The sequence below is a fragment of the Neoarius graeffei genome, chromosome 10 (genome assembly GCF_027579695.1).
Source record: "Neoarius graeffei isolate fNeoGra1 chromosome 10, fNeoGra1.pri, whole genome shotgun sequence".
Taxonomy (NCBI): Eukaryota; Metazoa; Chordata; class Actinopteri; order Siluriformes; family Ariidae; genus Neoarius; species Neoarius graeffei.
Window position 1 is genome coordinate 82,941,409 of NC_083578.1, and position 24,288 is coordinate 82,965,696.

The following is a 24,288-nucleotide window of genomic DNA, read 5'->3' on the forward strand; positions in this document are numbered from 1 at the left end:
TGTGTGTGTGTGTGTGTGTGTGTGTGTGTGTGTGTGTGTGAGAGAGAGAGAGACTAACAGAGATACAACATGGGAAAAAACCCATGGAAAAAAAAACAGAATAGAAAACCTGAGATACATATGGGGGGGGGGGGGGGGGGGGAGTCTCACATACCTATGGAAAAAAAAAAGGACAGACAGACACAGAGAGAGAGAGAGAGAGAGAGAGAGAGAGAGAATAGAAAGCCGGTGTGAGATACACATTGGGAAAAAAAAAAAAAAGGAGCACACACCTAAAGGGGGACTCTCACATATACCTATGGAAAAAAAAAAAAAAAGAAAAAAATAGAAAGCCTGTGTGAGACACACATGGAAAAAAGAGAACACACACCTAAAGGGGGAGAGACTCTCAGATATACACATGAAACGAGAGAGAGAAAGAATAGAAAGCCGGTGTGAGATACACATGGGGAAAAAAAAAAAGAGAACACACCTAAGGGGGGACTCTCACATATACCTATGGAAAAAAAAAAAAGAGAGAAAAAAAATAGAAAGCCTGTGTGAGACACACATGGAAAAAAAGAGAACACACCTAAAGGGGGAGAGACTCTCAGATATACACATGAAACACGAGAGAGAGAGAGAGAGAGAGAGAGAGAGAGAGAGAGAGAGAGAGAGAGAGAGAAAGAATAGAAAGCCGGTATGAGATACACATGGAAAAAAAAAAAAAAAAAAGAACACACCTAAGGGGGAACTCTCACATATACCTATGGAAAAAAAAAAGAGAGAGAAAAAAATAGAAAGCCTGTGTGAGACACACATGGAAAAAAGAGAACACACCTAAAGGGGGAGAGACTCTCAGATATACACATGAAACACGAGAGAGAGAGAGAGAGACAGAGAGAGAGATACACATGAAAGAGAAACACACAAAAAAACAGAGACAAAACATACAGACACACAGGGAAAGAGGCATACACACACACAGGGAGAGTCACAATAAGAGACAACACACACACACACACACACACACACACAAAAAGATGCACGGTGAGACACAGCAAGAAACACAAAGGGATAGACGGCGAGACGTACACTGGCTGAGACACATGCGCGCGCACACATACAAAAGTCCCAGACTAAACAGGCTTGATATAGCCATTCTGCACAGCGTTCTAATTTACTGCCCACACAGACTATTTTCAGAAATCCTCCTCCTTCTACAGCCATCTCGGTTTAAACAGAAATAGAGCTGCACATTTTTTGATGAATAATTCCTTGGCTGTGCCGTGTCAGCGCCGCCCCCGGTGTTCCATCCCTGGGTCTGCCTCGTGGGTGGCTGCTGCAACTGTGAACTCGTACGTCACTGAAGGAGAAGCGCCGTGCTGCTGCTGCAGAGGGTTACAGTCAACCTGCTGCTCCCAGCATGCACCACAGCTACCAGTGAGCATCATACTGAACAATAATAATAATAATAATAATAATAATAATAATAATAATGGAAAGACCGTTCGTTTCACATGTCGCCAAACACAGAAAACTAAAGCATTTCCAAATCATGATCTGTTTGGGCTGATCATTAAAACACATGAGTGCTGAGCTCAGGACTTAACATGCCATTAAAAAGTATAATTAATCCTGATAATTAATATCCATTCCGTTTAACTGATTGAGGAATTTGCGAGTTTGAGGAATAACTTTTGATTGATTAACACCAACCTGAAGCGACACACAATACAATCCTTAGAGATTAACGGAAAAGCCAAAAAAAATACGACTTTAAAAGGTTATGACTTAATTTCTTACTTGCACAAACAACCTGGAAGATAAATAAAACATGATCAAGTATAAAGGTTGAAGCCGTGGCCTCAGGAGCAGTGTATTAAGTGGGTGAGGAGACCCGTTTTGAAAACTCATTTCCACTCCAGAATGCTTGCTTGCGTTTGGATGCGTCTCCTGTTAGGCATTTTACAGGACACGCTACTCTACAAGCCACTGCAGATCATGAGGGCGGAGCTTCGTGAACATAGTTTTGGGGGGGGGGGACAAAAAACAAACACTGACTCCACCTACTTAACTGGTTCGAGACCTAATCTTAAAAGTGAATATCACGGGTAAATTCAGGAGCAAGATGAATGTAATTCTCCTATTTTATATTAAACTTTGGTAAAATATCTGTCACATTCTGCGTTCTCTGCGAATTTTTACCTTGCGCAATACCAGAAAAATTCAGTTGAAATCGAGCCATTTGAAGCGAATTGGTCCGCCTCTGAAAAAACTTGGTATTTGGATTTCCTGGGAAACACTGATTTTCGTGACGTCGCGTGCGGGACGCCTCCCTCTGAATCCTACGTCAGCGCTGGTTTGTTTGTGAGAAAACGACCTGGTGGTTTTCTGCAAATTTCTTCAACGTTATCACGTAATTATTAAAATGGTTAACAGATGTATCGTAGGAGGGTGTAGCAACACCAATCTTGATGGGATTAGTACTCGTCATTTTCCAAAAGACCGGACAAAGAGAGAAATGGGAGCGTTTCATGCGAGGCACCTGGAAGCCGAGGACCAAAGCAGAGCCGAGAAAAAGACCAAGAAAATCGGCGATTCACAAGTTGACTGTTGCCAGGGTAAGAAATAAGAGAGACTATACTCTAAATTAGGTGTTCCTGTGTTTGTGTGGTACACGGATGTTATTTATTGACACACACAAAAGTAAACAACCCAAAAGCGTTGGACGATAATACGCTTACTTCACATGCATCAAGGGATATACGTGTCAGGGCTTGAGATCTTGGGACCTGTCAAACGCATTAAATGTATATACAACCCTGCTTAGCCAATTCCATGTGTGTAGCTTATGAAATCTTTCTCCTACAGTAGCCAGTACTCTTCTAAATGAAGAAATATCTCATCTCATCTCATTATCTCTAGCCGCTTTATCCTGTTCTACAGGGTCGCAGGCGAGCTGGAGCCTATCCCAGCTGACTACGGGCGAAAGGCGGGGTACACCCTGGACAAGTCGCCAGGTCATCACAGGGCTGACACATAGACACAGACAACCATTCACACTCACATTCACACCTACGGTCAGTTTAGTCTCACCAGTTAACCTAACCTGCATGTCTTTGGACTGTGGGGGAAACCGGAGCACCCGGAGGAAACCCACGCGGACACGGGGAGAACATGCAAACTCCACACAGAAAGGCCCTCGCCGGCCACGGGGCTCGAACCCGGACCTTCTTGCTGTGAGGCGACAGCGCTAACCACTACACCACCGTGCCGCCCCATGAAGAAATATATAAATACATAATAGTAATTAGAAAAAAATAGACAGATGAGCATTGATACATGAATCCATGGGTTTAAAGGCTCAGGCGACAATTCTATATTTCAATGCAAAATCGCTAGCTGCTAAACTTGGTCTACACAGGCTGTGCACCGAATCCATGCAAGCTCTCGTAGCCTGCTGGCGGAGCCGCACGTGACGTCACGAATCTGGCTCCAGACTCCCTTGGGATTTTTCCAGACGCGTTTTGTTATTTTATTTTTTTCTGCTGTAGACAGATGGCCTTGTACAAAATTACCCTTCTGGACGTGTGTGTAAAGGGACATACTTTCATATTAAAAAAAAAAAAAAAACACGAAATTGGTCCAGGATCTGCACTTTAACTAATGCACCTTTAAATAACAAATTAAAATGTTTCTGTCTAAATAAACTCATGTCTATGATAACTCAGGTGAGAAGCTGAACCGTTACGAATGTCCTGCTTTAGGAAAATAACCAATAACTTCATAATCAGAAAATGTGCAGTGATTTGAAAACTCATGAAACCAGAACGTCAAGGACATGGCTGCTCATCTGGCCTGCCACCAAAACATCACACACAACTGAAAGGTGACGACGGGAGAGAGGACCAACCTCCACGACTAATTGTTCACAACAGGAAAAATCAACAAAAGGACTAAATTTTGTTCCCTGAGGGAAGATCTACACAAAACATCAATCAGAACTGAATTCGCATAAGTAATGAGAGAGGAGATACAATTCTAGTCAGAAGAAAATGTGTTAAGTTGACCTGATTACGAATTTGTTCACAAAAAATTGACCAAGTGTTGCGCAGAAGGTCGAGTTCTTTCGAATAAAACGATCAGAACTGAAATCCATTGAGAACTGAGGGAGGAGACACGATTTAACTGAAAAAGTTGTAAACAAATTCTTTACAACAAGAAAATCAACCGACCAAGCGAAGATCAACCCAAAACATCAGTCGGAACTGAAATCGGATGAGAAATGAGAGAGGAGATACAATTTTTTTCAAGATTTTTTTTGGACTTTTTCCACCCCCATTGGACAGGACAGTGCAGAGACAGGAAACGAGCAGGAGAGAGACGGGGAGGGACCGGGAAACGGCCCCGGGCCGGAATCAAACCCAGGTCCCCGGACCCATGGCACGGCGCCCCATCCACCCGAGCCATGACATCCCGAGGAGATACAATTCTTTTTTTTTTTTTTAAGTTTTTTTTGGGGCTTTTTCACTTTTATTGGATAGGACAGTGTAGAGACAGGAAATGAGCGGGAGAGAGAGACGGGGAGGGATCGGGAAATGACCTCGGGTCGGAATCGAACCCGGGTCCCCGGATTTATGGTATGGCGCCTTATCCACCTGAGCCACGATGCCCCCGGAGATACAATTCTAATGAGAAGTCTAAAAACTCGTTAAAGGAGATACGCAGAGCCATGGCCTCACTTTCGTTTATAAACGCCTTGAGACCTCGGGAATGGCACAGGAATAGTTTTAAGCGTTAACAATAAATCTAATATAGTGATTTTTACGATTAAAGTTATTCATTTAGGTAGCGGTCTGAGTGAACGACCTTGACGTCCGTAACGTCACAGCAGGAAGTCTATCGATCTCATCGCCATTTCCGCTATACTAAAACACAGAGCTGACTGCGACTCCGATCCTCCACTTTGAGCTAATTTATCGCCATGCCACGTAGATGTGTTGCTGGCCGGTGCAGCAACACAACAGAAGGTGGATTTATGTTGCATTCGTGGCCCAAGAATGTTCAAACTGCAAAGATTTGGGCGCGTTTTGCGAGAAGTTCACGGGCACATTGGGCGCCTACGAAGTGGTCTCTCCTCTGCTCTGCACATTTTACTGAAGACTCGTACGAGACCTCTGATCTGTTGAGGAGCGTTGGCTATAAGCACGCATTGAAAGAGGGTGCAGTCCCAACAATTAAACTACAAGAAAAGGAAAGTATTTATTTATTTAAAAAAGGAAAGCAAGTTCAGTTGCACCAGTTCTCCCGGAGAGTGAGCCGAGGGTTGTTGGTAAAACCCGGGATGGGACGTGACATATATCACTCGGGCAGTGACCTCCCTGCAGTTGTTGCTAAAACCGGTGACATCCCGTTCCGTCCCAGGTTTTAGTAATTGCCTGAGCCGAGCAGTAATGGCGGAGTACTCAGTATGGAGAAAATGGAGAATGAGTGGCGCAGCCATCTGATTTCTGCACTGGATATTGCTGCCATCTCGCCCTTACGTGGAAGAAGCGAATGAACGGAGAACTGAAAGTCAGATTGTTTCAAAACAAAACAAATCGGCCACAAGATCGGCCTTCAAGAAGCGAGAACGCAGACGGGTAAGCTCCGACTCTCATTTGGACACAAAACAACACGTTGTTTACCTGCATTTAGATTAATCCATGTAACTTGTATTGTGTGTTTAAGTTAGCGGTACAAGATTATTTAATTTGCTTCAGAATGTGATTCTCTCAGTTCATCTGATTATTTAATTAGCCTTTTACGTTTTATCAGTGAAAATGCATGCATGCATGTTGCATAAGTTAGAACACCTATCCTGTTTTAATGAGAGTCAACCCACAATCACTGAAGTCAAATCAGTCTTAGTTGAGCAAGTCGGTAACGCTATTTCTTCATTCTCATCTCATTATCTCTAGCCGCTTTATCCTTCTACAGGGTCGCAGGCAAGCTGGAGCCTATCCCAGCTGACTACAGGCGAAAGGCGGGGTACACCCTGGACAAGTCGCCAGGTCATCACAGGGCTGACATATAGACACAGATAACCATTCACACTCACATTCACACCTACGCTCAATTTAGAGTCACCAGTTAACCTAACCTGCATGTCTTTGGACTGTGGGGGAAACCGGAGCACCCGGAGGAAACCCACGCGGACAACATGCAAACTCCGCACAGAAAGGCCCTCGCCGGCCCCGGGGCTCGAACCCCGGACCTTCTTGCTGTGAGGCGACAGCGCTAACCACTACACCACCGTGCCGCCACGCTATTTCTTATTTTCACCATTATATGACTTTGGTCTGTAGCTGTCAAAGACTTCGGCCTTAAAACCGGTTCCCGCTATGACGTCACACACTCAGGGCTGGCTGTCTCAGCGGGGCAACTCGAATGCCAACTTTGCGGTCGATTTTAACTCTCAAAAATATATTTTTTTATTCCCATTTATAAGGCATACAAGAGTCAAGGACGGAGATACTATCCACTCAGAAATTTATTTAAAAATAAAGGTTCTGTGTATCTCCTTTAAGGTGACCTAATTAGCAGTTCATTAGAAAAACAAATTGACAATACAACGACCAAGTTTTGTTCCTCGACAGAAGATCTACCCAAAACACTGATCAGAACTGGAATTGGATAAGAAATCGGGGGGGGGGGGGGGGGGGGGGGCGCAGAGTGATGAGTTCTTTCAACAAAACAATGGGAACGGAAACCCATGGAGAACTGACGGCGGAGATTCGATTTAACCAAATTGTGGATGACGGACACCACGCCATGGCAACAACTCATCAGCCTTATGAGCTAAAGATATCCCGATACCTCAGACAAGTGTATCGCGACATCATTTATCACAACCCTAAATATCTTTGACCAAACATCTGAAGCTACACTAGATGTTCAGAAACACAGCGTTTGATAAAGATAAAGAGAACACTGCTGTATGTGTGCCTCAGATGACATTTTCCCAAACACCCCCCCCCCCCCCAGGAACTTGACCCATGGAGCTTTGCGGCTTCAGATGACAGCCGTTTGATCTTTCTATTGAAGAAGTCGTCATCCAAACAGCAAACCTGAATCCAGCCAGGCGTTTCTGAAACGCGTCCAACAAATAAAATCTGATCGGGGGGGGGGGGAATGTGTGCGAGAGTGAGAGACTCACTAAGGCGTGAGAGCTGATGACGGTAGGTGTGAGGGTGTTTGTGGTGCTGCCTGGGGCCAGCAGGCTGTTCACTGCTGCGCTGACTTTATCCAGAGACAGACCAGACGGAAGCGGCGAGGGAGACGAGGGAAGCTCGAGCACGCGAGGCTTCTTGGATTTGGGCGGCTGCACTTCCTGAGTGGAGGCTGGTTGCGTTGCTGCGGTGGTGCTCACGTCCTCCACTGAGACAGAACAATAAGAAAGGAGATCAAGTCTTTATTTGCAATAGACGCCACTTCCTGTAGTGATCCGCCTCATTATGTACTCAGATTTCCAGCTGACGGTCAGGCATCGTATTTATTTATTTAGGCGTTGCTTTGCAGTAGTTTCTTGTCTTTCGTCTCCAAATACACCAGACTGTTGCTCTGTATTTGGATATTCAAACCGATAACTCAAAAAAAAAAAAAAAACCCACAAGGTATTCTATCCAAAAGTCATCGTGCACGAGAACGAAAAATCTCTCAAAAAGACGCCGTGAAAAATGGCTCGCAAACCTTTCACTTCGCTGCGTTCGAAAGGAACCGAGAGTCCACGTTATCGTATCTCTTTGTCAAAGGCGCAGTACGTACACAAACTCTAGGGTTCTAAAATCAGAACTTCTAATGTTAAATGAGTTTGTGGACGTCGTAAAACAAACCACTGATGAAACTAGCTTGTAGGTCGGCCTCGATCGATTGCAGGGTTTTTTTTCCCCAGGTTGTCCAAGAAAATTTGGAGGTCCGTTCATAAGCCTGAGCTACGTCTGAAATAAAATCGAAGTTACCGTCGCAAAAATCCCGACAGCAGCTCCGACTCGAATCAGATACTACACTTCGGCTTACGTTACACTACGTTCACACTGCAAGGCTTAATGCTCAATTCCGATTTTTTTGTGAGGTCGTTCACATTAACAAATATATGCGACTTGTATGTGATCCTCAGTATGAACGAAAAGCGACCTAAAAGTGTTCCGCATGCGCATTGCAGGATACGACGACGTCACACGCAGTGAGCATGGCCAGTGTTTACGGAAGTAAAACCGCCCGGTTGCGGTATGACTCATCCAATCTAGCTTGAATAGCTGCATCTGCCCAAATGGAAATCAGCTCCCTAACCTCTGCGTCCTTCCATTGAGAAGATTCAGAACCTTCACAGCCCGAAGCGTCCCTCGCATTGATGTCATGCGCCATGTTGTTGTAACTTTTTTTGAGACCCGCCGCCTACTTCAGCGCAGAATAGTGACGTTTGTGGCTTGTTGATGACGTGTAAGTCGGATGAATGCGACCTGGCGGTTCAGACTGAAGTCGCATATGAAAAGAGCGGATAGGAATCGGAATTAGGACCACATATCCAAACGGCCTGGGTCGGATTTGAAAAAATCGGATCTGTGTCGTTCATATTGTCAATAAAAGATCGGATACAGGTCACATATGGGCGAAAAGATCGGATTTGAGTCACTTCAGCCTGCAGTGTGAACGTAGCCTAAGTCACGCTCGCAAAAATAAGGTGATTATCGTTCTTTAGAAGTCTTATTCTAGTGTCATGAACCCAGCCACGAACGGAAAACACAGCTTTTGAAAGCTTTCATTTGATTCCTCGTGTAAAACGATGTTTGGACGACGAGATGATTGGAAAACGTCTGGAAACTTGTTGAAAATCGCTTGAAAAGTCTGTCTTAAAGCTGTAGGGGTCTAATCCATTTTTTTCTTGATATCTCGAGTTTGCTTTTGGTTCTAATCCGTCAACATTGCCAGATGTAGAACGTTTGACGAGATGACGACGGCTATCTTTGATTGTTGCCCGTCACTTGGAAACCGGAAATGAACCAGGAGGCAGAAAGTCACGTGATTGCAAACAACATGTGATCATAATAACTAAACAACCGAGCCATGCTGTACCAGGCGTCAGAGTCTCTTCGCTCTGCTCCGATTCGACCACCGGCTGTACCACAGGCTCCGGGCAGGGGGGCGGTGGAGAGTCATCGACAGGCACCGGAGCCTCCGTAACCACTGGAGTGGACACTGGGATCGTCTAGGACAGAAGAGCCAGGACATGTTGGTTGTTGAACTGTGTAGGTCTGTCCTTTACTTTAAACAGTAGCTGAGGAATATTCTGCTTCAACTCTCACCCCCTCACCTCGGCTTCAGGTTTGACGTCCAGGTCCACGATGTCCAGCAGGTCTTCTCCGGAAGCGATGTTCGGTTCTTTGGCTTCCCCGACAGGTGGAGGCTTGATGACCACAAACACAGGGTGACCTTGCTGAGAGCTGACCACGCAGTCGCTACCGGCTACCTGGATCAGCGAAGTCAGCGAGCTGCGGTCGGACACGCTCGTCAGGTAGATCTGAGGGGGATCACCGAGTCCCTGGTTCTTCTGTGGCTGAGCGTTCTGTTTAAAAAAAAATAAATAAATAAAATAAAAAAATTTCACAGATGTCTCAAGCATCAGGAAAATCCACAGAGTGATGGGCTTAGATCATGTCCATATCTGCAGTCTTTTGGATAAAAGAGAACGGCGTAGGCAAAATAAATAAATAAATAAAAATATCGGAAAGTGATCGCTTCAGCGTACTTACAAATCGCTCCATTAATGTTGCCTGAGAAACATAGACGAGGCTAAAAATGGTAGCTAATACAACAATGTGCTCCTCATTCGGAACTCGCCCAGCCAACCTCCAATTTGGTTTTTGAAAAAGTCAATAAAGATTTTTTTTTTCTCGTTTGGGTTATTGAAGCTACTTGTCCCCTAGAGCAACGACAAATAATAATAATAATCTATCCACATTCATGACATTAATGGTATTTAGCAGACGCTCTTACCCAGAGCGATGTACAACACACCCAGAGCAGCCTGGGGAGGAGTTAGGGGTTAGGTGCCTTGCTCAAGAGCACTTCAGCCATTCCGGCTGGTCCAGGGAATTGAACAGGCAACCTTTTGGTCCTAAAGCTGCTTCTCTAACCATTACACCATGGCTTCTCCTTTCACTGGATATGAGCAGTCGTGCGCTCCGACTGGCTACTCTAGTACTAGGCTATCAGCTCATATAGCGTGAGTAGAGAAAAACAAAATGGCGGAGCGTGTTGCTGAACCAACCGAGGACGAAATAAAAACTCGAAAACAAAACCTCAAAAAAGGGCAACAAAATACGAAATAAAAGTATTTGATGGTCAGAATATATATATTAGTGCTGTCAAGCGATTAAAATATTTAATCGCAATTAATGTCGTGACTGTCATAGTTAACTCGCGATTAATCGCAATTTAATCGCACATTTTTGTCACTTTTTTTTTTATTGCAGAGCATAACACGTCTTGTCACAGCCACTGACATCCATAACTTCCAGATTAGATGAGAAAACCAAGGGATGAAAAATAAAGTGCATATCACTGTGAAAATAAAAAAAATGTTTTATTTTACTCTTCATTAGTTTCTTTTGAAGAGAAGTATTTGCCATAAAAGAAGAAAAAAAAACATTCATCATACGTTCAAAAACGTTCATCATAGTGTGGCACTGTATTATCTAATTCTCACTGCTTATAACTCTACACCCCCCCGGTGGAGATGAGCTGGGAAACTGAAGACTGAAGGAACAGTATTGAAAAGTATTTTTCCAGTCTCACCTGTGAAAGGTAATCCCATGTGATCTCGTTTGGACGGTAAACCTGTTGGTACAGTTAAACGCAGCACATGAATGAGGCATCTTTATTCTCGGCTACTGTCTAGACGCTATACCAGAGACGGTTGAAGAATCTCCACTTTGCCCCATCCAATATGGCGGCGAGGATGTTTATACGTCTGTGCCTTTCTCCATCACTCACACGTACTCTTACTGAAGCAGCGCGCGACAAGCCTCAACAGGAACTACGGGTGACTCGCAGGGCCAAATTAGAATTTGCGTTAACGGCACTATTTTTTTAAAATCGCGTTAAATTGAGATCGCGTTAACTTTGACAGCACTAATATATATATATTAGTGCTGTCAAGCGATTAAAATATTTAATCGCGATTAATGTCGCGACAGTCATAGTTAACTCGCGATTAATCGCAATTTAATCGCACATTTTTGTCATATAAAAAACCATTGTAATTCTCTTATCAGCATAAAAAAAGTGAATGGGCTTGCTTTGTACCAATGTTTTTTTTTTTTTTATTGCAAAGCATAACACGTCTTGACACAGCCACTGCAAAGTGAAACCTAAGCCGAGCACCGGCGTGGGGCTAGCAAGAGAACCATGAGTGAAGTGATCTACTGTTTGAGTTAGTCTACAACTCTAATCAGAGAGATAGGTTACACAGTGACGGCAGGCTTGACATGCTTGATTATAATATAAAGTACACTATTATATTAAGTTTAAGTTGTTCGTTGATGAATATTGCATTGAATCTGATCTTTACTGTTTCAGCTCACTTAACACATTTTGTACTTTTACACTTTCTGCCTGTTGATGCGTCGCGCTGTCCAATCAGAGGCGGCCAAATTTGCATATTACAGGAAGGATTTCTGGGATAGCATTGAGTTTACAGTTCAGAGGGATCTGGCTTCTTTAGACGCTGTCTTCTTAAAACTGAATAAATATTTAAAAAGAGCCAAATGAGCCAGTCTTTTGAACGGCTCTTTTCAAAGAACGGATCACAAAGATGCGGATCCCATCAAAGAGCCATGAATCCCATCTCTACTATCGCGCCCTGCCCGCGCTGGTTCTTTGGGGGGAGGAGGGCAGAGGACTCTGGCTGTGCGGGGCGTGGCATTACAGTCTAGCTGCTATCGGTTTTCTAACCAAAGTATCTGTTCCAAGTTCCTGGCAGTTTCAAAAGCTTATGAAAAACCTACATCATGCCACAGAGCGTTAATCTCACGATAAAAAAAATTATCGCCGTTAAAATTGAGTCAAGTTAACGCGTTAATAACGCGACATTTTTGACAGCACTAATATATATATATATATATATATATATATATATATATATATATATATATATTTTTTTTTTGTATAACGTTTTTATTTATAGAATTTGCAAAAAATTCTCAAAATCCAGCGAACGTGGATAGAATAAAACCGTTATTCCACTCAGTCTCGTCGCACATGGGTTACAGCCGACTATCAGCTCATGTACGGCTCGATTTCGTGGAACAACTTAAATATCCCAGACAGAGCTGAAGGTTTGCTAAACACGGATCTTTTCTCAAACAAAGCCTAGAAAAAAAAAAAATAGAATTAACTTCATACACAACTTCTAAACCCAATTTAAAGCCTTCATTCAGATACCGAGTGCTCGTCAGGTCTATTCTATAGAAGCAGGCACAAGCAGCACGATTATTTGGCTCCAGATGAAGTTTAAGGTCAGTCTTTAGTGAAACTGAAACGACAGAATGAACAGCCAATGGAAATAAATTCAACACGCATGTAAGGAGCAACAGCATGAAAACAAAGCTTCCCCGCCTCTCATTTCTTTGTGTTTGGCACAAAAAGCATCTGCAAGCTGTGGCACCTCCGTTTGTTCTACCTTCATCACCAACTCACAGGTAAGGACTTGCTTTTTTTATTTCTGTTGCCAGTGTTGCTTCAGTTCAGCAGCAAGACAGAAACTGGGTGCAATCAGCAAGAAATCACACTGTCTGATCATAATCCTTCATCAAGACACGCAGCGTATTCGAGGCTTAACAGGTTGCGGCCCAACACAGCATGACAATAAGACTGATTTGACAACACACACACACACACACACACACGCGCACGTTGCCTGGTACAACAGCACTGTGCCTGCCAAATTAGCTGATAACAGCAGGCACAATAAACATGTTTACTCTGTGGGACTAAATTATAACGGGAGTAAACAAGGCCTAATAAAGCATTGCTTGAAATTAAAATGTAATTTTGTTTTACAGCATATTTTCTGCAAACACTCAGCGGAGACAAAGCTGAAACAAAAGCACGACAAATCACACAATTTAGCAGCGATAAATAATCCACAAGTCCCAGCCAAATACCACTGATTATTATATTGTATTATATACAAGACAAAGTTGTACGATTAGGCATGGAATGATTTTAAATTGTCCTTTCTGTTAGCTTAAAGCAGATACGCAGAGCCATGGCCTCACTTTCGTTTATAAACGCCTTGAGACCTCAGGAATGGCACAGGAATAGTTTTAAGCGTTAACAATAAATCTAAATATAGTGATTTTTACGATTAAAGTGATTCGTATAGGTAGCGGTCTGAGTGAACGACCTTGACGTCCGTAACGTCACAGCAGGAAGTCTATCGGTCTCGTCGCCATTTCCGCTATACTAAAACACAGAGCTGACTGCGACTCCGATCCTCCACTTTGAGCTAATTTATCGCCATGCCACGTAGATGTGTTGCTGGCCGGTGCAGCAACACGACAGAAGGTGGATTTATGTTGCATTCGTGGCCCAAGAATGTTCAAACTGCAAAGATTTGGATGCGTTTTGCGAGAAGTTCACGGGCACATTGGGCGGCTATGAAGTGGTCTCTCCTCTGCTCTGCACATTTTACTGAAGACTCGTACGAGACCTCTGATCTGTTGAGGAGCGTTGGCTATAAGCACGCATTGAAAGAGGGTGCAGTCCCAACAATTAAACTACAAGAAAAGGAAAGTATTTATTTATTTAAAAAAGGAAAGTAAGTTCAGTTGCACCAGTTCTCCCGGAGTGTGAGCCGAGGGTTGTTGGTAAAACCCGGGACGGGACGTGACATATATCACTCGGGCAGTGACCTCCCCGCAGTTGTTGCTAAAACCGGTGACGTCCCGTTCCGTCCCGGGTTTTAGTAATTGCCTGAGCCGAGCAGTAATGGTGGAGTACTCAGTATGGAGAAAATGGAGAATGAGTGGCGCAGCCGTCTGATTTCTGCGCTGGATATTGCTGCCATCTCGCCCTTACGTGGAAGAAGCGAATGAATGGAGAACTGAAAGTCAGATTGTTTCAAAACAAAAACAACCGGCCACAAGATCGGCCTTCAAGAAGCGAGAACGCAGACGGGTAAGCTCCGACTCTCATTTGGACACAAAACAATACGTTGTTTACCTGCATTTAGATTAATCCATGTAACTTGTATGGTGTGTTTAAGTTACCGGTATAAGATTATTTAATTTGCTTCAAAATGTGATTCTCTCAGTTCATCTGATTATTTAATTAGCCTTTTACACTTTATCAGTGAAAATGCATGCATGTATGTTGCATAAGTTATAACACCTATCCTGTTTTAATGAAAGTCAACCCACAATCACTGAAGTCAAATCAGTCTTAGTTGAGCAAGTCAGTACCGGGATTTCTTACTTTCACCATTATATGACTTTGGTCTATAGCTGTCAAAGACTTCGGCCTTAAAACCGGTTCCCGCTATGACGTCACACACTCAGGGCTGGCTGGCTCAGCAGGGCAACTCGAATGCCAACTTTGCGGTCGATTTTAACTCTCAAAAATATATATTTTTTATTCCCATTTATGCGGCATACAAGAGTCAAGGATGGCGATACTATCCACTCAGAAATGTATTTAAAAATAAAGGTTCTGCATATAGGCGGCACGGTGGTGTAGTGGTTAGCGCTGTCGCCTCACAGCAAGAAGGTCCGGGTTCGAGCCCCGTGGCCGGCGAGGGCCTTTCTGTGCGGAGTTTGCATGTTCTCCCCGTGTCCGCGTGGGTTTCCTCCGGGTGCTCCGGTTTCCCCCACAGTCCAAAGACATGCAGGTTAGGTTAACTGGTGACTCTAAATTGAGCGTAGGTGTGAATGTGAGTGTGAATGGTTGTCTGTGTCTATGTGCAGCCCTGTGATGACCTGGCGACTTGTCCAGGGTGTACCCCGCCTTTCGCCCGTAGTCAGCTGGGATGGGCTCCAGCTTGCCTGCGACCCTGTAGAACAGGATAAAGCGGCTAGAGATAATGAGATGAGATGAGATGAGGTTCTGCGTATCTCCTTTAAGCACGAACGATTTGGACATCACAATACTGCAATAGAAATATTAGGAATACTAAATGTACCTATTCTACCAAGGCTGCGAATTTACAAATGGGAAGAGATACAGTGACAAAATTGTGACCAGATGACTTATAGAAGATAAACACCTCATTATTATTACGATGATGCGATCTGAACTGAAGGTGAGTAACCCACCGTAGGGGCAGCAGCAGTAGATGCGGAGGGCGTCTGTGGGCTGAGGGCGGGAGTGGCGCACGGTGAAGGTTGGGTCACGATCACCTGAAGACTGCCGCTGTCCGCCGGAGATGGAGTGACCACTGCTGCCTGCTGAGCTTCTGTCTGACACACCCGCATCTACAGGACAAACACGTAGCACGGAAAAAAAAAAAGGAAGAAAAAATAATTCACAGACAAACGAGAGCACTGATTTCAACCAAGTCAACATCTTTGTACCGTGAGCGCTTATTTGTTTCCTGTCATTAGTCACTTTTTACCATTACAGCTTGTTTGTTTCTATTTGTCTTCCGTTCAATACTGCCACTTTTGCAGTTTCTCTCTTCATTTATCATCATTTTTGTTTTTAACACTATTAATACACATTCACATGTACCAAGCACATATAGAATTTTTGTTGTTACATTTTTAATCGGTATATTGCCTCGTTGTATTCGAGTCACTAAACCTTGAGTCCAAGTCATTAAAGAAAATTTCGAGTCAAATCCACTATTGATCCGAGTCGAGTCCGAGAGCAAGACTCTAATGCCGCTTTTCCACTACCAATGTGGCCGAGTTGGGCTGAGTTGAGCTGAGCGGGGCTGTTGGAGTTGCATTTCGATTATAACCGCGCTGAACCGTGCTGGCTGGAAGTGGGTGGACACATTGGGTGGAGTTAGCGAAAGTGGGTGGACGTCACGTGATGTCGTTTGGCGGCGCAAACAGTGACATCGGTGACCTTTTAAGCGGTAGTCTCACGACCCGGATAGTAAACAATAAACATGGAGGACATGGAGTCGTTAGTGTTGCTGGTCTTGGTGCTGTGGCTTGTTGTCGGTGACAACGCCAACAGATACTGGCAAGAGCGTATAGATGAGGCGAGGCGCATAAGGCTTCATAATTCTCGTAATTCTTCTTCTTCCGTGTTTACGGTGTTTACAGATCCCAGCGTGCTCGCAGGGCGTGTGTGGGCATGTGAGGACACTCCTCCTCACCAATCAGTGCACAGAGGAGTGTCTGCTCACGCCCCTAGCCCCACTTGGCTCGGTTTGGCTCGCTTCAGCCCTACTCCAAAACCGTGCGAGTTTTGGGTGCTGAGTAGGGCTGAAGCGAGCTGAGTCGTGCTGCTCTGAGGTAGTCGAAACGCGAGCCGTGTCGGGCTGAAGTGAGCTGAAAAAGGGTAGTGGAAAAGGGCCATAACTGCACCATTTGACAGTGGCTGTTGCTGCCTTTATGTGAAACCGTCTCTGCTACCGTGTTGGACTAACATTCCTGCCCCACTGACTGCCCCATTTTAGCTAAAAGGCTACAGATAAAAAGCTTGTTCATCGCTCAGCAAGCCCCACCCACTATCAACAGGGCAAACAACATGAGAGAGGGTTAACACTAGCTAGTTCATCGCTCAGCAAGCAAGCCCCGCCCACCATCAACAGAGCAATGAACAAAGCGCGTCACTTTCTTCTCTGGGTGGAGTCTCGCCAAATGACGATTGGGGTTCGAGGTTGTCCCCGTCGTCTCCTCGATAGTTCTTCTACATATGGAACATATAGCAGTGCATTTTTTCCCACTGCACGAGAAGTCTGTATAAGCAAAGCGGACAATCCTAGGGGCGTTCTCTCCAGGCATTTTAGCGCCATTAACGTTAGCTTGTTCCTGAACATGATGCATGAACAGGTGAATGTGCATTCTCTTGCACAAAATTAGTATAAAAATTAATGTAAATATAAATATATCTTGTGCCAAATTATTATGGCATGTTAAAAAAAAAAAAAGAGAAAAAATCTGAGTCCTCGAATGCAGTTAATGCATGAGTCCGAGTCATCAGTGCTCAAGGGGCACGAGTCATTAAAATTAGGGCACGAGTCAGACTCGAGTACTATATTTTAAAAATCAACATCCTATTAATCAATTACAATTCAAGGGGAAAAAAATTTGCACATGCAGGAAGTAAAATACACTTCAGTATTTATGTTCCCATACAAACCATGCAGTCTGGAAAAATCTGGATTAATGCAATGAAGCATGTAGCGTCCCTCAGCATAGCAGACTGGTACCAAAATTCAAAAAAGTGCTTATTTAAGACCGGTTGGTTTCAGGCCGAGCCACACTAAAGCTTTCCAAGGTGTAACAAGGCTTTAACAGGAAGTCCTGTTCAACCAAAATCACACTGTTGATGCTGTTTGCCAACATGGCTGATCACAGTAGACTGGTACCAAAATCCAGAATTGTGACACCCAAAGGCATTTTTGAGACAAAGTCGGCAAACAAACAGTCTTATTTTGTCAATTTGGGTGTGCCGAATTCAAATCTGCAATATGCCGAGCTCTATCTGACCTCTGTTGACCTCTAGAGGTCATTGAACTTTGGGCCTGTAAACGTCTCAGCTGAACCCAGTTTCTCAGCTTTCTAAGGAATGAAATGTCCTAAAATGATTAATGAAGTTAGCAAATGGCCTTGTTTGTTAAATGTTTGGGTGCTGAATTCGTTTTTCATTTGTAAAACGACATATGACCTCTGATAACCTCAAGGTCATTAAACTTGGCCTATAGGCCTATGCATTTAACGGCATTTTTAAACTGACTTTACTCCCCCAAAAAGAATATGAACAGACAAAAAACAAATAGAAAGGAACAAATACAACATTAAATGCCAGTCCATGTACACGTGACTTACTTTTCACAATGAGAATGCCTCGGCGATCACCTTACATAACATTGCATTACATTTAGCGGTTATTGTTTATACAAAGCTACTGAAAAAAGGACAGATTCAGCAGCATACAAAATGTGGGGGCATACAGGGTATACAGGTTAATCAGGGTTAGTATATATGAGAGTTTTTTTTCTTTGTTGTTCGTTTTTTGTAAAGGCTTTACCCCGTTTAAAACAAAACAAAAAACAAAGGAAAAAAACCTCTCATATATACTAACCCTGATTAACCTGTATACCCTGGATGCCCCCACATTTTGTATGCTGCTGAATCGGTCCTTTTTTCAGTAGCTTTGTATAAACAATAACCGCTAAATGTAATGCAATGTTATGTAAGGTGATCGCTAGGCATTCTCATTGTGAAAAGTAAGTCACATGTACATGGACTGGCATTTAATGTTGTATTTGTTCCTTTCTATTTGTTTTTTGTCTGTTCATATTCTTTTTGGGGGAGTAAAGTCAGTTTAAAAATGCCGTTAAATGCATAGGCCTATAGGCCAAGTTTAATGACCTTGAGGTTATCAGAGGTCATATGTTGTTTTACAAATGAAAAACGAATTCAGCACCCAAACATTTAACAAACAAGGCCATTTGCTAACTTCATTAATCATTTTAGTACATTTCATTCCTTAGAAAGCTGAGAAACTGGGTTCAGCTGAGACGTTTACAGGCCCAAAGTTCAATGACCTAGAGGTCAAAAGAGGTCAGATAGAGCTCGGCATATTGCAGATTTGAATTCGGCACACCCAAATTGACAAAATAAGACTGTTTGCCGACTTTGTCTCAAAAATGCCTTTGGGTGTCACAATTCTGGATTTTGGTACCAGTCTATAGCCCTTTTTTGGTGAAACAGTGTTTAGTTTATTGAGTTCACCACATTCTCCCAGATCAAAAAAACCCAAAACACTAATTACGAACGAACGAAATGTGGCAGAAGAAAGGAACAGGACTTGCGTCCCAATTGCCACCGAACATGATAAAACAAAAGATTACACTGTTAAATTAAAATTTTGAATATTTTGCTCTGAAAATCTCATTTTATTCTGTCCACATTCACTGGATGTGACCAATCGCGTGCTCTGATTGGCTACTCTACGACTAGGATATCAGCTCATATACCATGAGTAGAGAAAAACAAAATGGCGGAGCGTGTTGCTGAACCAACCAAGTATGAAATAAAAATTCGACTTGAAAACAACCCCCCCCCCCCAAAAAAGCTACAAAATATGGAATAAAAGTATTTGATGCCAAGTATCTTTTTTTTTTTTTTTTTCAAGAATTATCACCACCACATTTTTCACAAATTGCTCCAGTCATTTCACCGGTTTGTTTACATTCTAAGTGGAAATGATTTTGTCGGACGGTTTGCATAAAAGTTTTTATTCACCGAATTTGCAATAAATAAAAAATGCTCTGTTTTTCAAAATCCAGTGAGTGTGGATAGAATAAAACAGTTATTCCACTCAGTCTTATGGTACAAGGGTTATAGCAGACTCGGTGCTACGCGCCTCGTCAGCCATCAGCTCATGTACGACTCGATTTCGTAGAATAACTTAAACATCATGGTGGGTTTTTTCCCCCTGCGGGAAAAAAACGGCTCAAGGAAGTGCAGACTGAATCACATGATGACCTTCAAGATTCTGAAACTCGCAGCTAGAAACAAAAGATGTACAAAGCATCTAACAGAAAAAAATGTTTCCAGGCAAAACACGCCTCGCCCAGTAACACTTTTTTTTTTTTTTTTAAGTGCAACTAAAGAGCTCTTCAGAGGAGCTAAGATTTCCTTGCATACACTACCGTTCAAAAGTTTGGGGTCACCCAGACAATTTTGTGTGTTCCATGAAAAGTCACACTTTTATTTCCCACCATAAGTTGTAAAATGAATAGAAAATATAGTCAAGACATTTTTCTGGCCATTTCGAGCATTTAATCGACCCCACAAATGTGATGCTCCAGAAACTCAATCTGCTCAAAGGAAGGTCAGTTTTATAGCTTCTCTAAAGAGCTCAACTGTTTTCAGCTGTGCTAACATGATTGTACAAGGGTTTTCTAATCATCCATTAGCCTTCTGAGGCAATGAGCAAACACATTGTACCATTAGAACACTGGAGTGAGAGTTGCTGGAAATGGGCCTCTATACACCTATGGAGATATTGCACCAAAAACCAGACATTTGCAGCTAGAATAGTCATTTACCACATTAGCAATGTATAGAGTGGATTTCTGATTAGTTTAAAGTGATCTTCATTGAAAAGAACAGTGCTTTTCTTTCAAAAATAAGGACATTTCAAAGTGACCCCAAACTTTTGAACAGTAGTGTATAATTATTAGGGGCCAAGCAGCGGAGCTGCAGGCACCTCTAGTGTTTCTATGGTTTCTTCTTCTTCTTCTTATTATTATTATTATTTCAAGCATCTTTCTTCCGTATAGGATGTCTACGGCAGCCTATAGAACTGTGGTAAAAAGTTATGAAATTTAGCACACTGATTCTGAACAGTTTCATGATTCTTCTCAGTAAATTTCATGTTGCCACCTCAAACTCGCTAGCGCCACCAACTGGTCAAAGTTTGACATACATTTTTGCTCATAACTTTTGAACCGTACATCCAATTCTCAAAAACTTGGTATCCCTGGAATCCTTGGGCCAAGCCGATTCCAATGCACCCTATGACGTCATTTTCCCCGGGCAGATTTTCCGCCATTTTGGATTTTGTTAAACTTGAATAAAATTCTACTTCTCCTACATTTTTTGACCGTTTTTCATGAAAATTGACATGGACCATCTTCAGACTATGGTGCATATAGAGTCTATTTTTTGGAGCGATTGATAAAACTGTCACTGCACAGCAGCCAATCAAATTTAGTGGCGAAGACGCCAAACAGGAAGTGAGCTCATATCTCGGCAGCCCTTTGACATATCTCAACCAAACTTAACGACATAAAGCCACACCCCTCCAGAAGGGTCCACACCAAATTTGGTGCAAATTGACCAATAGGGGGCGCTATAATTTGTAAAAATGTATTTTGGCTCATATCTCATGTTGTGTTTTGGTTAGAAACAAAATTCCAATGCCTGATCACACTGTTGGATGCCCCATTGAAGGTCATTTAAAAATTTCAAGGTCAGCACAAGTTATGACCATCTCTCCAACATAACATCAATCTCTTAGCATGTGGCTGCTTGGCCCCGCATTGCTGCTTGCAGCTATATTTATGAAGTAAATCTGTAATAACTATGATGGTGCCTTTGACTGGATGACCCTCAAAATGTTGGAGGTTCGATTTGAGACCAAAGCCCATCTATCCTGAAAGTTTCATGAAGGTTGGTACGTTTTTTTCCGTAATATTGCTAACAAAAACAAAGAAACCCGACCAAAAACAATACTTCGCCCCCTGGTGGACTCGTCCCAGGCGAGGTTTAAAAAAAAAAAAACAAAACAAAAAAAAAACACCGTGAACCAACAGCACACTCGGTGCTCACCTCCTGCAGCGGTCTCTCGCTGCTGCTCAGTTTGGGCGTGCTCTCTACAGGCAGCTCCATTTTCACAGCTTTGCTGGAGCTCTTGCAGGGCGTCTGCAGGGACTGGATGGTGAAGGTGGAGTAAAGCCCTGACTTCATGTAGTCGTTGCGGGAGCTGCGCTGCACCGAGCTGGGAGACGAGCGCTGAGGCTGCAGGATCTTGGACAGGGAGGCCACGGCGGCACTGGCGCCCCCCGCTGCTTTGGATTGGACAGACGCCTCCACTTTGTCTCCGCTGATGAGCCGCTGGGCATCCTCAGGGCTTCGGAGTCCGTCGGCTGAGTTCGGGTCAGGGAAGGTTACGAACTTGTACACGAACTTCTGACCGCTTACCTTCTTTATTATGTTCTGTTGAGAAAGATCAGGTGGACAGCACGTTACAGCATGCTCCTTTATCACAAACCGTCAAGTTAGTATTCCAAATACAGACTCGACCTCAACTTATTTATTTTCATCAAGTGAACAAAAGGTCTCACCCCTTTCCGATATTCACACATACACACACAGTACAGTGCAAAAGTCTAGGCACCGTGTGTGTGCACTTTTTTTTTTTTAAGTACAAACCTTGTTCTAGATTTTTATTTGATGATATGATCAAGTCAGTACAAAAACTTTCTGAACATTAGTTTTCCAGCACAGAATTAAATGCATCAAAAAGTACGTCAGGAAAGAAAGCAGCATATTACAACCCCGATTCCAAAAAAGTTGGGACAAAGTACAAATTGTAAATAAAAACGGAATGCAATGATGTGGAAGTTTCAAAATTCCATATTTTATTCAGAATAGAACATAGATGACATATCAAATGTTTAAACTGAGAAAATGTATCATTTAAAGAGAAAAATTAGGTGATTTTAAATTTCATGACAACAACACATCTCAAAAAAGTTGGGACAAGGCCATGTTTACCACTGTGAGACATCCCCTTTTCTCTTTACAACAGCCTGTAAACGTCTGGGGACTGAGGAGACAAGTTGCTCAAGTTTAGGGATAGGAATGTTAACCCATTCTTGTCTAATGTAGGATTCTAGTTGCTCAACTGTCTTAGGTCTTTTTTGTCGTATCTTCCGTTTTATGATGCTCCAAATGTTTTCTATGGGTGAAAGATCTGGACTGCAGGCTGGCCAGTTCAGTACCCGGACCCTTCTTCTACGCAGCCATGATGCTGTAATTGGTGCAGTATGTGGTTTAGCATTGTCGTGTTGGAAAATGCAAGGTCTTCCCTGAAAGAGACGTCGTCTGGATGGGAGCATATGTTGCTCTAGAACAGGGGTCGACAACCCTAGGCACGCGTGCCACAACTGGCACGCCGAGGAATTTCCAGTGGCACACTGACGACGATACACAAACCTAATTATTCAACACCAGGCTTTCGTCTAAACCGGGGAACAGGGGCGCTGCGCCCTCTTACTCTCGGCGTGCGCCCTCTTACCGAAATGCCGATTGAACCCCAAGTCACACTTAGGCCATGCACTTGTATGCTACTGCACAACATGCAATCTCTCAAAACGATCGTTTCTCCGTGAAAACATCCCAGCAACACCACGTGACAATGTGTCTGATCATCAAATACGTTATAATTACTCCAAAAATATTCCAATCATAGTAGATACACCGCCAGACGGTGCAAAAACAATCCGAATTGGCGTTTTCCAGACTGAGGCGCCATGTTTGTTTACTTGTCGTGGCTGCTCTCGCGAGATTTGACATGGGTTACATACAAGGTCAGCTGACTTGTAGAGCAAGACTGAATGACCTTTCACCCACCGGTGCGGGAGTTTTTGACAGAAGTAGTTCGCGAGTTGTTTTTGTTGACACTTGGGCATTTAAAGATGTCACGAAGCGGAAGAAAGCCAAAGACTGTCCGGGGCAGAAGATGATTACTTCTTTCTTTTTCAATGTTGACAGACAATTTGTTACAATTTCCCTCTCAGATAGCCTCAGAATGTCCCATTGGAGCCTCAATTTTTCAAAGGCTTTGCACGGCGGAGAGGGGGGGACGGACAACCGGCACCATCCCCCCCCGCTTCGCTCCCTCGCCATGGTGAGCGCCCTCATACTAAATTTTTCTAGAAAAAACCCTGCAACACATTAAAAATGTTCAAACGTCATCTTGAACAGTCATTGGCTTTTGCATGGCGAGCCTGCTCTTTTAGCATGACTACACAACAATATAGCGCCCCCCCCCCCAGTGTTGCCAGATACTACTGACGTTTTCCAGCCCAAAATATGTTCAAAACCCGCCAAAATGCACTTAAAACCGCCCAATCTGGCAACACTGTCCCCTCCCTATATTTCTCATGAGATGGGCTCACTTGATGCAGCAGCTGCGCTAAGATGGCAAAGAAGCCGACAGTTCAGGCTTTCCTCTCCTCATGGACCAAAGAATATGGGTTCGTTTCTCAGAGGGACCGTGCTGTGTGCACGTTGTGTTTTGAAACTGTTGTGTGTCGAACATCCAGTGTTAAACGTCATTTCGAGGCAAAGCACGAAAAGACTTTCAAAGATCAGGCAGATAGGGACAAATCAATCTCACGCGCAGTGTGCGGATATGGGAAGCAAGCCCACGCTTTAACAGTCTTTGCCTCAGCTAAAAACAATGCCACTGAAGCTAGCTATATAATTTCTCACTGCATAGCTAAACATGGAAAGCCATTCACAGACGGTGAATACATTAAGGAGGCCTTTCTCTCCGGCTCGGATAGTC

At 43.4% G+C, this 24,288-nt stretch overlaps 1 protein-coding gene across 3 annotated transcripts in view; it reads right to left on the minus strand.

Moving 5' to 3' along the window:
• Window positions 1–24,288, minus strand: part of elk1 (ETS transcription factor ELK1) — a 112,071-nt gene that overhangs the window by 19,643 nt on the left and 68,140 nt on the right. For 2 of the 3 annotated variants that reach the window (XM_060932417.1, XM_060932418.1), the window contains exons 3-7: window positions 21,543–21,929; window positions 15,336–15,494; window positions 9,335–9,586; window positions 9,097–9,229; window positions 7,181–7,401 (exon numbers count right to left, since the gene is read on the minus strand). In XM_060932417.1, the coding sequence (XP_060788400.1) occupies window positions 7,181–7,401; window positions 9,097–9,229; window positions 9,335–9,586; window positions 15,336–15,494; window positions 21,543–21,929 (1,152 nt within the window). The remainder of the gene's footprint in view (window positions 1–7,180; window positions 7,402–9,096; window positions 9,230–9,334; window positions 9,587–15,335; window positions 15,495–21,542; window positions 21,930–24,288) is intronic. The other variant, XM_060932419.1, reaches the window with a different exon arrangement.